The 14,692-nt window shown below is 51.5% G+C and overlaps 1 protein-coding gene across 1 annotated transcript; it reads right to left on the bottom strand.

Moving 5' to 3' along the window:
* Window positions 1–860: 860 nt before the first annotated feature.
* LOC120526408 (ABC transporter F family member 4-like) lies at window positions 861–10,005 on the bottom strand. The gene is made up of 4 exons (XM_039749568.1): window positions 9,832–10,005; window positions 8,380–8,430; window positions 7,282–7,332; window positions 861–5,858 (listed from the first exon to the last, which is right to left on the bottom strand). The coding sequence occupies exons 1-4, from the start codon at window positions 9,880–9,882 to the stop codon at window positions 4,332–4,334; spliced, it is 1,680 nt and encodes a 559-aa protein (XP_039605502.1). The 5' UTR covers window positions 9,883–10,005; the 3' UTR covers window positions 861–4,331.
* Window positions 10,006–14,692: the final 4,687 nt, after the last annotated feature.

The following is a 14,692-nucleotide window of genomic DNA, read 5'->3' as shown; positions in this document are numbered from 1 at the left end:
CCGGGACTTTTATTTTGACACTTGCTTTAAGAGAGGACAGGTGCCTGAGGCTGTTGGGGCAGGCGGGTGGAGTGGGCATTGGCAGGGCTCATAAACCTCTGTGCCTACTGGACACATTGGTCCAGCATTTAGGACAGGATCACAGACTGACACATGATTAAGAGTTTCTTTGAAAACTAGAGACCCCGGTGCCTGGCATAGACACAGGAAGACAGGCCTTAGAAACTGCAGTGCCATCCTGCAAATAAGGAAAGTTCCCAGTGGGCCCAAAACTTGTATTCACTTTCCCCAGCTGAACTTGGCACTAGGTGCCCAGAGGCCAAGGTTACACGACCTGTGCAGGTGAAACATTGAAGAACCTTTGAAGATTTAGCTATAGTGCCAGTCCAACACATGGCACAGCTCTTTTGTGACTCGTACCAGGCTGACCACCCTAACACATACACACTTCAGGAATGTCAGAGAAAACCCACTCGGAGACGGTGATAAAAAACACAATCCACAGTGGCAGTGCCCAGGAGTCATGAGGCAGCTGCTGTGTGCCAGCCAGATCTTTGGGTGGTGGGAGTAAAACCAGTGCTTTGGGCACAAGGAAAATGCAAATTGGAAGGAAATCATATCAGGGTCCTTGAGGTGGTGAGACTGCATTGTGCCCACTGCACCAGCAGTGCCCTTCATCACAAGGCACTTTGCGTGGCATTCCTGGGTCCAGTCCTTTGAGCACAGGTGTGCCTTTTTGTCGTTTTGGAAGAAGTGGGTGCGACACACTTGGGGAGGCGACACTGCCCATGGGCATCCATTCTAACCCAACACTGTCCTCTTCTATGGAGTGTCTCTTGGTTCGGCTTCCCCCAACATGCCAAAGCCACTTGGATCCCTGACTTGTATGCCCTGTGATAGACTGGCACCCTGTCCAGAGAGTGCCATGATGGGCTCTGGCACCATTCAAACCTGCACTGAAATAAGTGGGTTGAGAAGGAGAAACTGTGCAAGTCTGGAGGCACATCATGCGTGCCTCCTCTGTGCCCAGCTTTTTATGCCAACCGACCTCCAAAGCAGAAGGCATCACAGTGCACAATTCCGCTTCACATCTCTTTATTCATTTAGCTGTCCAGGCGACTTACAGATGGGAGTCCAGGACGGACCCCTGGCCACTCATATAGCGCCTTTCTGCTGTTCTTCCGTGGAGTTTCAGTCACACTTTGGCTCCTCCTGAGGCTCAGCGCAGTTGCACGTAGGACGAGGTGGACAACTTGGTGGGCAATCGGGAGTCAGACCGAGTGTCCTGATCAGTTTGACGTTGCAGGGGACGATGAGCGGCCAGGGGGTCAGAGGGCTCTTGGTACCAGCAGGTGAATAAGGGAGCCGAGGGGAGCTCCTCGTCCCAACATTTAGTGCCCGTTGGTCGAAAGGTGGCAGCGTGTTTGTCTGTGGAGGTGTTTTTATGACATTGACATTCTGATGTACGTGTGAAGGTGACATCATCACATCGCCATTTGATTTGGAATTTCTTGACAACTGTAATCTCATTGCACCGTCACACAGATGGTATTTAAGGTGGCATTGTGACATCCACATGAACTGATTGGGGAGGCGAAGCTCGACAGCCACTTCTTCTCGTTGTACTCATGACTGGCAAGTCAGGAACAGCAACCCTTGGGCGGGACGCCAGGAGTGAGTTTTGGGAGGAGCGCTTATTGTGGGTCCTGCCATCTACGCTATGCCCCCTGCAGAGCCTACACATCTTTATCCTTCCATTTTATAGCTCACCATCATGACCATGATTGGTGCCAGCTCTGCCCCTCACTTGAGCACTTTGCCAAGTGAGGGGCACTTTGCACATTTAGGGAGCAGCTTTAGAGATTGTGAGCCGCGCGTGGATTTGGCCGATGAGGGGCCGCATCGATGTGGTGTCCCCGGCGGGGTTACAGCTCAGGAGCTGCCATGCTTCTGGCTGGCGATACCATGCTGCTTGACCATTCGATGGTGGATTGTTGTTTTGGACCATCGTGACCCTCGACTCTCAATTGTGATGTGAAAGGCGGTCCCCCAGACCGCAGTTAGGTGGAGCAGATGGCCCTGTCCACCCACCCACCTTTTTACCTGGTTAATGCACAAGGCAGGATAGATGCCCTGCTGGGTAGGTAGAACCAAACATGCCAGTCTGCCTATGTGAACAGAACAAGCCCCTCATTTGGTCACTCAATGACCCAAAGCTCGAGGACACCAGGAGAGGCGTCACGGACTCGGCCACCAAATCACTGAATGTGCTGCAAGTGGAGCTTCGTGGTAAGACCATACAGACGCAGTGCCCGTATGCCAACCCCCCCAGTCACGCACTCATTGATATAGCACCTTGCACAGCGAGCATCACTAGGGTGGTACGGCATAATCAGGCAGGCCTTGTCATATTGTGAGAAATGAGCACAAGACCAGCAACAAGAAACAAAGGAATCTTCTATTCTATACAGTGGGCATACAATCGTGGCGTATATAGCGCCTTTTATAGCACCTGCTGTCACCAAATCCTTACAGCAAAGAGTGACTTCAACATCGAGCCTCGAGTGGACCGAATGGCCATGCGGCCTGCTTGGAGTGTCCGGACTGACGATGACGTGGGGCACAAATGTCCAGGGGTCCACCACATGAGGTCTGTCCAGCGATCAGGAGAACTGGGGTATGACATCACAAGACAGTCCATCGGTGACCTCTCCTAAGCAACACACATCCTTACCATAATTCTGTATAGCGCCTTTCACAGCCAGGGGCTTCACTTAATGACGCAGTAGTGGTATACATGTGAGTGAAAGGCGCTATATAATGCCTGTGTGCGCCAGGGATACCCAAGTCCATGATCTGCATTGATGAGGCCGGTCCTGATGTTTGGTGAGGTGACTGAAGAGCTGAGGCAGACCACCCTAAGCAGCTATACCCTAATGAGAAGCCGTTCCTCGTCTTGCAGCTTGCTCAGTGGTTGTTCTCAATGCCACCGCTCCTCCAACTGCCTCATGGTGACCAATTGGTGACTCGGTCCAGCAGATGGCGCACCACAGTGACAGCCTGAACCTTTTCTGCAAGTCGTTTGTGTCAGGAATTCTCACTCGTTGTGGTGAGTGGGCTGGGGGTCCTGAATTTGAAGGTCCACACGTGCGGTGGTTTGTGGTGTTGACAGCAGATGGCGCTCTTCTCTTCAACAACCTCACGTCCAGTCTGCCAGTGCAGTGCAGCAGCAGCAAGTGTGTCCGGCCGCCCACCTGTCCATCCACTCATTCATTCATCCGTCTGTCCGTCCACCCTTTCACATCACAGCTTTGCAGGAACGAACCTGGGATGGGTGGCCAGCCCAGCACTGGGCTTCACCGGAGCACGGATTCCCTTTCTTTCTTTATCTTTGTGCCCCTTAGCGGAAGGCGCTATATTACATAAAGGAAAGTCTCGTCTGCTTTGGTAACCTCCATCGGACAGCACTTTTGACAGGAGGCGCTATATGGAATACAGACTGCTTGTGATTGCCCTCTAATCCTTCTGATGGCGTGATCTATGAAAGGCGCTATATAAGCCTGATCGCCTTGTAACATTTATGGTCTTGTTGCCCACCAGGAGGCGCTATATATTCTACAGTCTGACTGAAGTCTCACTTGGTTTTCCATCAAGAGCCTTCCTCGTGTTCACATGAGCTGTGAAAGGCGCTATATACGTTTGCTTTGTTAACTTACACTGGACAGCACTTTCCACAAAAGGCGCTATATAAGATAGAGGGTCATTTCCAGAGCTTTGTTTTTATTCTTTTTCTGCTCCTTCATCCGATGGCGTAGTCTGTGAAAGGCGACAGGGTAGCCTGTCAAGCTCCTCGCCACAAGGCGCTATATAACCTAACTCTCGTGTAGCGTGTCGGTGAAAGGCGCTGTATAAACCATCGTCCGTTTCTGTTCGTGCTTCAAATGAACGCCTGCTTCGCTGCTTTAACTTTCGTCAATGGATGTGCCTGTGCTGTCCTAAAAGGCGCTATATAAAGCCTGATCGCGCGGTCCGATGTGTCGGGAGTCTGCAAGTGGAGCCTGGCGATTGTAGGAAAGGCGCTATATTACACTTGTTCTCTCCGTGAGGGGCCAGACAGGGCGGCGCTATCGGCCACTGCGCTATAAAATTCAATGACGTGTGAGTGTGTGTGTGTGAGTGTGTGTGTGTGTGTGAGTGTGCAGCCAGTCCCATACAGCGCCTTTCAACGAAGCGTGTCCCTCAGGTCGGCTGGCTTGGGGCAGACTTGCGTGCCATCTGAGGCCCGCGGCGTGTGCGTTCAGTCCGTGTCCGGCACTCGGGGGCGCGCCGCGTCACGTCTCGCGCTCCACCTCCATGAAGACCCTCTTTCGGGAGAGCCGCTTCTTCATGAGGATGCAGCTCTGCACGAGGCTCTTGAGGTCGGCCAGGTTGCTCTCCCGCTCGAGGCGCAGCTTCCTCTGCATGTCCAGCACGCGCTTGTGTTTCCAGTCGTCGCCGGCCCCCCGGTCGCCCCTGTCGCTCTTCCTCCTGAGCAGCTCGATGTGCTCCAGCGAGCCGTCCTCTTCGGGCGCGCTCACGTCCTCGTCCTCGTCCTCGCTGTCATCGTCCAGGTGTCCGGCAGAGGCGCTCGACCTGATCTCCATCGAGTCGCCGCGCGCAAACGAGGTCCGGCTGGGCTCCCTCTGCTGGCTGGGGCCGGGAGCGGGCGGCCGCTGGTCCAGCAGGAGGTCGTCCTCGTCGTCGTCTTTGTCTTCGTCGCTCGGGGACTCGCTGTGGTCAGAGAAGGCCTGGAGGTCGCCTTGGACACCCCTCAGGGGGTCATCTGCCATCTCCGTGTCACTCGCTGGACGCTCTCCTCCGTCTTCGCCGCGTGTGTCCAGGGCTGCGCTTTGGTCCTCTCTGGGTGACGTGTGGCCCTCTAAAAGGTCCCAAGGGTCTACGGTGTGCAAGTCTTCACTGGCAGAGGGTCCCAGACACTGTGACGCTTGTCCTATGGCCGGTCCCTGTGGTTCAGGACTGAGTGAGGTCACTTTGTCCTTCTGAGACTCGGGCTCCTCTTCGATGGGTGACCTCTGGTCCTGCTCGTCTTCATCTTCTTCCTCGTCTTGCCCGGGTCTTGTGCAGGACGTGTGCTCCTTGTCTCCTGGGCCTTTGTCTCTGTCGTGCTCGCTGCTCGGGGAGGCTCCCTTCACCTCCTCTTTCTCCTCTTCCTCCTCCTCCTCCTCATCCTCCTCCTTCTTCATCAAGTTGTGCTCTTCAGGACCTCCTTGTCTCTCCTCCTCCTCTTTCACAGAGGGTCTTGACTGGCCACCTTCCTCCTCATCCTCCTCCTCCGCCTTCATGGTGGGCCCGGCCAGCCAGACCTGCGGCTCACCTCCAAAGTGCTCCGTTCTCGGTGACCCTGCCTCCTCTGATGTGACACCACAGGTGTCACGGACCGGGGCGCTCGTGTCCATCTGGGGTAACGCCGGGCATGCAAAGGCATCCATACGTGTCTGCCCCCCAGGCTCAGTGCGGCCCTCGTTCTGCAGGCACTGCTCCCCCTTCGAGGGCTCCCGGTCACCTGTGCTCTGTACGCTTGGTGACACTCTGTCGTCCTCGGCCTCCGGGGAACTTTGAGAGGCCGCCTCGTCACTGGAGAGCTCGTCTGCTGCTGAGGACGGGTCCTCGTCGAAAGGCCAGAGCCCCCTGGAGGGTCTTTCGGGGCTGGAGGCCGTCATCTTGTCCAGCTGGTCCTCTGGCTCGGTCCGCTCATCCATGTCGGACAGCTCCACCGATGACTCGTCGCTGACCGCCTCGTCCTGAGCCGTGTGTGTCGGGGTCTCCGGCCGGAGGCTCTTCTCCTGTCCGGGCTTCATCTGAAAGTTAAAGCAAACAAGTCCGAGGGTGAGCCGCGGCCACGACAGGAGGCACCATGCCCACCTCAGCGCCCCCAGATTGTGCAGTTAGCCTCGGCCTTTGAGACTGAATAGATATAGCGCCTTTCACACGGACCCCACACTGTAGGCAGGAAGGGACGAGCAAAGGGGGACTTCCAGCCTGCCGGACTTCTGCTTCAAGTGCCACCAGCTGCCATCTGATGGCTCATCTGGGACATGAGCTCGGTGGGGTGATGTGCGCTCGAGATGGGGGGCTCACAGCTCCTCTTCATTGTATTCTCTGGTGACTTTCTATTGACACCACAGCCTTCTAGTGTATGGTGCAAAATCTTATATAGCGCCTTTCACGTTGGTCTCATTTTAAGAAAGCAGGTTAAGTGACAAAGGAAGGTGAGCCCTGGACGCACGGCTCTGGACGCACGGCTCTGGACGCACAGCCAGGGCCACATTGGCTTGGTCAGTATAGCGCCTTTCATACAGCACAGTGGTCTCTTTGCTCCCACTCAGGACCACTGCTGCCATTAGCCTCTCTTGTGTACAAACATAACTTTGAAGGGACAGTGACAAGTGACATCTGCTTTTAGGTGTCAAAGGCAATTTGCCAGCAGTGCCCACCAAGTGCATAGGCACAGGGTGCCAGGCCATCATGTTGGCAGCACTTCTCATATAAATGGGCACACCTGTGTGGCGAGAGACTGCGGTTCAAGGACGGCCCACCAGACCATGTGACCGCGATGAAAATAGCCCCCTAATGGTGCTCTGCTGCCACTGGTCTCTCTACCCGGTCCTTGGGTGCTCGTCGCCCCCCAGCTGCAGTTCTCACTGGTCTCAAACTCTCTCTGGTCATAAGGAAAGCACAGTGCCCACATGGCTCCTCTGCACAGAGCTTGAAGGATGGCAGCTGCCCACTGGAGATCCCACCAGTGCCCATTTCAATGTTACCACCTCATTGCCCACTGAATATCACGTCAGGTGGCCACCACATCTGCCAGGGCGGTCACTTCTAAGAGCTCCGGACTGACCTCAGGGTGTCACTAAAGTAGGCTCCTGGTGGAGGGCACTGCCAGGGTACATTACTACAGCAGGCATGGCAGCATGAGGGGCACACATGGCACATATCAAAGTGTCCTCATGCCCAAGCAGCCCCTTTACAGGTCACTTTGACTTTCAATGAGTATTGTCACACTATATATATAGCGCCTTGAAGACAGTTTAGTCACGAGAGTGACAGAAGACGTCCACCATTGTTAAAGACCCTTTGTTGTCTGTGGATGGACTTACAGCTGACCGATAACAAGGGAGGGTCAGAAAGGCCAGTCTTTGACAGGCTGGCATCTCCCACCACGTGCCACACATGTGCCAGGACCCCCGGAGTTGGCGCAGATGTTTCTTGTCCGCTTACCTGCTGGTTAATCCGATCTTTTTCACAAAACAGGCAGGTGTGGAGCGTGTCCTGCGGAAAAAGAAGACAAAGCAATGAGACATGAGGGCTGGTTGGCGCTACCCTCCTGGCAGAACCCCTCTGAAAGTCTGTCGCCAACCTTCAGTCAGCAGTAGGCTGTTTGGGGGTCACCCTGTTGATGGGATTAAGGGTTTGGGGCAGGTGGTCAACATCTGCAGACCACTGGAGGAGAGCCCAGGGTGGATGAGGGGGCAACCTGGTGGGGGCGGGCATCAGGAAGAGCTGGGAAATGGGAGGCCAGGGGGTCCAGCAGAGCAGGGCAGGGTGCCGGGCATGAGGGGACCGGCTGAGCAATGACTTTGTAAGTTCATATAGCGCCTTGCATCGTGGGCCTCCTCCTCAGACAGGTCCAGCTGTAGGTCACTGCTGATGCCCATTCTGTATAGCGCCTTTCGCAGTGCCCCTCATCCCAGGAAACACCCACCAACACAGGGAGTCACTGATTTACAGGTAGGGATGAGCAAAAGGAGACCTCCAGGATGAGTCTGAGCTAATAGCTGGCCTGCCAGGCCCTGGCTTTTAGTGCCACTGCCAGCTGGCACAGCTGAAATTCACCACTAGGTGGGGTCAAAGGTGCCCGAGACTTGGGCTCGAGATGGGGGGCTTACAATGTCACCACACTGTATTCTTCCTGCTCAGTCTGTACCACAGTTACACCATCTAGGTGGCACACTGCAGGGCAAGTTGCATGGCATGTAATGAGGGCCATGTTACCTACCCACTTGGCCCAGTTAGAAATCAGGGCATCTTGTCCTTTTGGGTTGTTGTGCCCACTCAGGCACATCATGCACTGAACACTGGAAAGCACTGTCAGTCAATATTGTCACAGAAAGGAGGGGCACTGGGGCAAAATGACAGGTGTGAGGAGGTGGCATTGCTAAAGATAGCCCAGTGTGACCAGTAGTAGAGAAGCTGAGCGAGTGGCACCATATAATGGCAGGACTGGGGCGCAGCACCCCTCCATGGAGCCTGTGCCCGCCATGTACGGGTCGTGAGACTCTCACTGACACCCCCTGCTGGTGGAGTCTGCCCCCTTACCTGTGGGTGGATGCGATTTCGTTTAATGAACATTTGAGCTCCTAGCGTGTCCTGCAGAAATGAAAAAAGAATCAAATTAGCGAGATGTTTAGAAAGCCGAGGGTCTCGACCCGCTTCATGGCTTTGGGCACCTGACCCATAGGAGTGCAGGGCTTCGATCCCAAGGGCACCACGTTTATCCAACACCCTTGGTCACCTGCCCGGACCCTCGTAACATTTGCACACCCACATGGAGGAGTCAAGGGATGTGCTGGCCAGTCTTTAGGTGGCACTAGCGAGATGGCATGTGGAGTCCAATATGCCACTCTCATCACTTCCCTGATGCCCAGGAGCACAAAGACACGACGTGGGTCTGCTTGTCAAGTCTTCAGGGCACCAAATTCTACCAGTAATCGGGTGAAAGGCACAATCGAGGACACCCAGTGGAGACCGAGGGAAGTGCACTCACAGAGGAAGAGGAGGAGGAGGAAGAGGAAGAGCTCAGGACGATTCTCATCAAACACAAAGCTCATGGCCAACGGGGCATGTGGGGCACTCAATTGCTGGATGAGACTTGTGGGCAGCTCAGGGCTTTGCCAGCCTAATGATGGATGGGCACACAGGGGAGAGGAGCTTCTTGCAGATTACAGGGCATGCATTCTTTCATTACCCACATCTGATGGGCCATACCCATCTTGGTACCACCTGGCAAAAGGCAGGTATAAACACAGGACAAGGTGCCAGTCCATCACAGGGCACAGGGGACCAATGGAGAGATGTGGGAGGAACAGCCCACCTGGGCACAGTAAATTGACCAGTCACTACAGAGCTATTGGCCAGCTGCTGTGGCCAAGTGCCAGTCAGCGGCATGAGAATTCATGCATTCAAAGATGGACACAGAAGCTGGGCGTTCAAGAGCCTCGGTGAGTGTGGCTGGCCATCACAGTGTGGGTCAGGACAACTGGTAAGGGAAGGGTGGCTTTAGGTCAGTTTAAAGTCATGCCCCTTGATTGGGCACAGCCTGGCAGAAGTACTCAAAGGACATTTGACAGACATTCCAAAATCACAGATGGTGACCACAATTGCCAATTGCAGTGACCGGTGGCCCAAACCCTTGAGACGTGGTCACCCCTGTCTAGACGTCACACACCCGTCACCGACTAAGGGCAACATGGGACCCGTTTGAGATTCTTGGGGTGTCATGCCATCTGTCCTGCACGGCTTTATTAGCGTTGGCCAGCGGCCGTAAAGAATCGGGGCTCAAATTAGCCAATGCAGACAGAGGGCTCCAGAGACCCGGGTTCAAGTCCGAGGGCTTGTGTGGGGTCTGCATGTCCTCCCCAGGTCATCTGACGACTCCGATTCGTCGTGACGGGTGACTGCCCTCAGGTGTGCCCGTGACCAACGAGCATCTTGCACATGGCCGGCTGCACTACCGGCAGCGAGTGGTGGCCGCGGTCGAGCGTCACGCACCTTATCCAAGGCGGGGTGTCCGACGCTCTGCTGGCTCTGCTCACAGCCCATGGTAGGCACTGGAATGGCCGGGCACGGGCCGGGCGGGCCGCTTTATGCCTTGCCGCTTATCGCGATGCCGCTCCGCGGATGTTCCTACTTCTCGGGCGGACGGAAGTATCGCGCTGTTGGCGGCTTGCCCGGTTGCCCCGGAGACGAGGAAACGCCGGAAGGCCGCAGATCAGGCGCCAGAATGACGTCGTCGTCGTTCACTTAGCAGGCGCCTAATCCGCCGAAGTGTTAGCTAAGACCCCCGTGAGCGCCGCAGTGTGCCATCTGAGGCAGCCTTCTCGACATGCGGCGGGCTCTTTGCCGTCCCCCGTGTCGCTGTCACTCGCAATTCGCCCGTCCATTGCAACGGTGGGCGGCCAAATCGAAGACGCAGCGCCTGCCAACCACGCGTTGCGTTCCCGCACACACCCAGTCAGCCGACCAATCGAAAACATGCGATTAACATAAAGGCGGTGCCGAAAGAAACAGCACAAGGAGTCGAAAGCAACGAGAGGCGCTGCAGTGGGGCGACTGATGGGCACAGGGGGCACACACTGAATGTGGGCTGAGGTGGAGTCCAGGATGTGCCCTTGGTGAGAACAAACCCTGGACGGGGCACCAGTCCATCACTGCCCACTTACATTTGGACAGGAGGCCAGCCTGTGTGCCACGTTGGTCAAAGTCAATGAGCTGGGTGGGCACAACTCACCTCGGCTCACCAGGGCACATCGTGCTTCCCCATCCATCCTCAGTCCTGCACAGTGGAGTCCATCCTGCGATGGCACCAGAGAGAGCAGTGAGGCACCCGGCTGCCTTCTGTCAAGGATACAGACATGGCAAAGGCACACAGGAGCATCGCAGAGTGTGCCCGTGGTCTCTGTCCATTGGCATTCATGCCAGTTGATTTAGGGACAGTTTGTACCCACAAGTTTTGTAGGTGAAGAAGAACAAAGGAGGAGAATTAATAAATTCAGTGTGTGTGTGTGTGTGTGTGTGTGTGTCACTTGTGCAGCCCACCCACTGTCACCCCATGACTTAGGTGACGTCTGCCAATAAATGGCTGAAAGGCTGGCTTCTGGTAAAATAAAGAAAGACACAGCAACTGTAAATTTCCAGGTTGACAAAAAGTGAAGCCACTCATCCACCGCCCGGCCGCGTCACCTGCAGGAATTCTCCGATGACTCTGCACTTCGGGGTCTCGGGGGAGAACCTTTGAGAACTTCAGCCTAACCCATGAACTGTCCCACCAGAGAGCCTCCAGGCCCGCTTACCATTCAGAAAGGGGGCGAGTACTGGGGGTCCGCATCAGTAGCCTGCTGGACTGGCCGTCTAACCCGGAGGAGCATCAGGAGAACGGACCGAGCAGACTCCTTATTCTGTGATGGCCAGTGTGGTGACACCTCTTCAGGACAAGCCCACCCAATCAACAAACACATTAAGATTTGGGATGGACCCCCTGGAGGTAGCAGTATGAAGACCATTATGGACATCCCCTCTGTGTGACATAAGGTTCAGCCACTCGATAGGACAGGTGACAGGGGCTCCTTTATAGCGCCTCACTGGGACTGCCAGGTCAGAAGTTGTCCTCCTAGCGTGTTTGAGGGGGTTTGTTGTTTGTCATAATGTGTCACTTTCTGACCCGCTTAATCCAGACCAGGGGAGTGGGGGGGGGTTTGGAGGGCTGGCGGGATAAGGCACAAGGCAGAAACAAACCCTGGACAGGGCGCCCGTAGTCATGACGTTCTGTCTGCCCGTCGCGTGGCGTGTGTCGCTCTTTGTAATAAAATTCATAATGGAGTGAGTGGCACCAACTACGGGCAGCTTAGCACAGCCTCCTAACGTATTCTACTCCCCTTCTTCTTCATTGAGTTTCATCATCATCATCATCATCATGTCTTTGGTGAAGCCTCAGTCGGACCCTCAGAAAACTACAAAGCGTCATGGGGACCTCCAATCTGTGGCTCTCAGATTCACTCCATTCAGCCTCCGCCAGCACACCTGCTGCTCCACACCCTGGGCCTGTCACTTCTGGGCCACTGCAAGTCCTGGCTATGAGGGACCCTGGTGTGTGCCACCAAGCCGCACGTTGCATGTTTAACCAGCTGAGGTGGGCACATGCCACTCCTTTCTCCAGGTCAATACATTGGCCCTATCCGAGAGGGTCAGCGGCCATACATCATGGGGTCCCCCACTCCTCCTCAACCACTCGAGTCTGCTGATGAAGGACATCTGGTGATGCCAGCTCAGTCCTGACTCTTTTCATGTGGAATGTGCTGCCCACCTCCATTTGAACTTCTGCTTCATTCAGGGCATCTGAGAAACGTTCTGTCCAACTGAAATCAGCTCTTAGACGCAGCGGACCTGGGAAGCTTTTCACTTGTGCTGGTCAGTCCTGTCACCTTGTCCCCAAACAGTCCCAGACTGCTGTCTGCTCGATTATGTTGACAAGCCTTGTAAGTCGCTTTGGATAAAAGTGTCTGGTAATCAAATACATAGAAACATTTTCATCATTTATTACACATTAGACAGAAAGATAGATAGATAGAGTGAAAGGCACTATATAATGATAGATAGATAGATAGACATATAGAGTGAAAGGCACTATATAATAGATAGATAGATAGATAGATAGATAGATAGATAGATAGATAGATTGAAAGGCACTATATGATAGATAGATAGATAGATAGATAGATAGATAGATAGATAGATAGATAGATAGATATGAAAGGCACTATATGATAGATAGATAGATAGATAGATAGATAGATAGATAGATAGATAGATATGAAAGGAACTATATGATAGATAGATAGATAGATAGATAGATAGATAGATAGATAGATAGATAGATAGATAGATAGATAGATTGAAAGGCACTATATGATAGATAGATAGATAGATAGATAGATAGATAGATAGATAGATAGATAGATAGATAGATAGATAGAAGGCACTATATGATAGATAGATAGATAGATAGATAGATAGATAGATAGATAGATAGATAGATAGATAGATTGAAAGGCACTATATGATAGATAGATAGATAGATAGATAGATAGATAGATAGATTGAAAGGCACTATATGATAGATAGATAGATAGATAGATAGATAGATAGATAGATAGATAGATAGATAGAGTGAAAGGCACTATATGATAGATAGATAGATAGATAGATAGATAGATAGATAGATAGATAGATAGATAGATAGATGAAAGGCACTATATGATAGATAGATAGATAGATAGATAGATAGATAGATAGATAGATAGATAGATAGATTGAAAGGCACTATATGATAGATAGATAGATAGATAGATAGATAGATAGATAGATAGATAGATAGATAGAGTGAGGCACTATATGATAGATAGATAGATAGATAGATAGATAGATAGATAGATAGATAGATAGATAGATAGATAGATAGATAGATAGAAAGGCACTATATGATAGATAGATAGATAGATAGATAGATAGATAGATAGATAGATAGATAGATAGATAGATAGATAGAGTGAAAGGCACTATATGATAGATAGATAGATAGATAGATAGATAGATAGATAGATAGATAGATAGAGAGATAGATAGATAGAGTGAAAGGCACTATATGATAGATAGATAGATAGATAGAGTGAAAGGCACTATATGATAGATAGATAGATAGATAGATAGATAGATAGACAGAAAGGTAGATAGATAGATAGAGTGAAAGGCACTATATGATAGATAGATAGATAGATAGATAGATAGATAGATAGATAGATAGATAGATAGAGTGAAAGGCACTATATAATAAAAGATAGATAGATAGATAGATAGATAGATAGATAGATAGATAGAGTGAAAGGCACTATATGATAGATAGATAGATAGATAGATAGATAGATAGATAGATAGATAGAGAGACAGAAAGATAGATAGATAGATAGAGTGAAAGGCACTATATGATAGATAGATAGATAGATAGATAGATAGATAGATAGATAGATAGATAGATAGAGTGAAAGGCGCTATATGATAGATAGATAGATAGATAGATAGATAGATAGATAGATAGATAGATAGATAGAGAGATAGATAGATAGAGTGAAAGGCACTATATGATAGATAGTTAGATAGATAGATAGAGTGAAAGGCACTATATGATAGATAGATAGATAGATAGATAGATAGATAGATAGATAGATAGATAGATAGATAGATTGAAAGGCACTATATGATAGATAGATAGATAGATAGATAGATAGATAGATAGATAGATAGATAGATAGATAGATAGATAATTATTATTGCTGCTGTTGTTCTTTTATATTCTCCCCGCTGTCCGCACCTCCGCGCCGCGCCACACATCCTCCACGCCCTCCAGCCCGCTGTTATTAAGATTTTCTGTTATTTAAGCACCTCCCCTTTCTTCCTAACCAACCAGCGGAAATCCATCAGCCAATAAACATTGAGCATCGTTTGAAGAGGAAATCAGTTTAACGAGCGGGCACAAATGTGAACCCTGAATAAGATTAACGTGTCAAATAAACACAATGGGTGGACAAACTCTAAGGAAGACCCCCAGAAGTGTCAAATATTCTGAATATCCTGAGTGTCTGCTTGCCAACTGAGGAGACATGCAAGTCCCAATGTCACTATATGGAGGGTACATGCCAATCTATCCATCTATCATATAGCGCCTTTCACTCTATTTATCTATCCATCTATTATATACATGTTCTACCAGACGGTTGTGGCGAGTGCCCTCTTCTACGCGGCGGTGTGCTGGGGTGGCACCATAAAGATGAAAGACGCCTCACGCCTGGACAAACTTGTT

Source organism: Polypterus senegalus, chromosome 3, assembly GCF_016835505.1.
Source record: "Polypterus senegalus isolate Bchr_013 chromosome 3, ASM1683550v1, whole genome shotgun sequence".
NCBI lineage: Eukaryota > Metazoa > Chordata > Cladistia > Polypteriformes > Polypteridae > Polypterus > Polypterus senegalus.
This window is presented reverse-complemented; position numbering and strand designations above follow the sequence as displayed.

Bases quoted from the DNA above. Each gene is read 5' to 3' on its own strand.
- LOC120526408 (XM_039749568.1), bottom strand. From the start codon at position 9,882: ATGGGCTGTGAGCAGAGCCAGCAGAGCGTCGGACACCCCGCCTTGGAT. The intron at 8,431-9,831 runs GTGCGTGACGCT...TCATTTCTGCAG, and splicing joins GACACCCCGCCTTGGATAAG to GACACGCTAGGAGCTCAAAT. The intron at 7,333-8,379 runs GTAAGGGGGCAG...CTTTTTCCGCAG, and splicing joins GAAATCGCATCCACCCACAG to GACACGCTCCACACCTGCCT.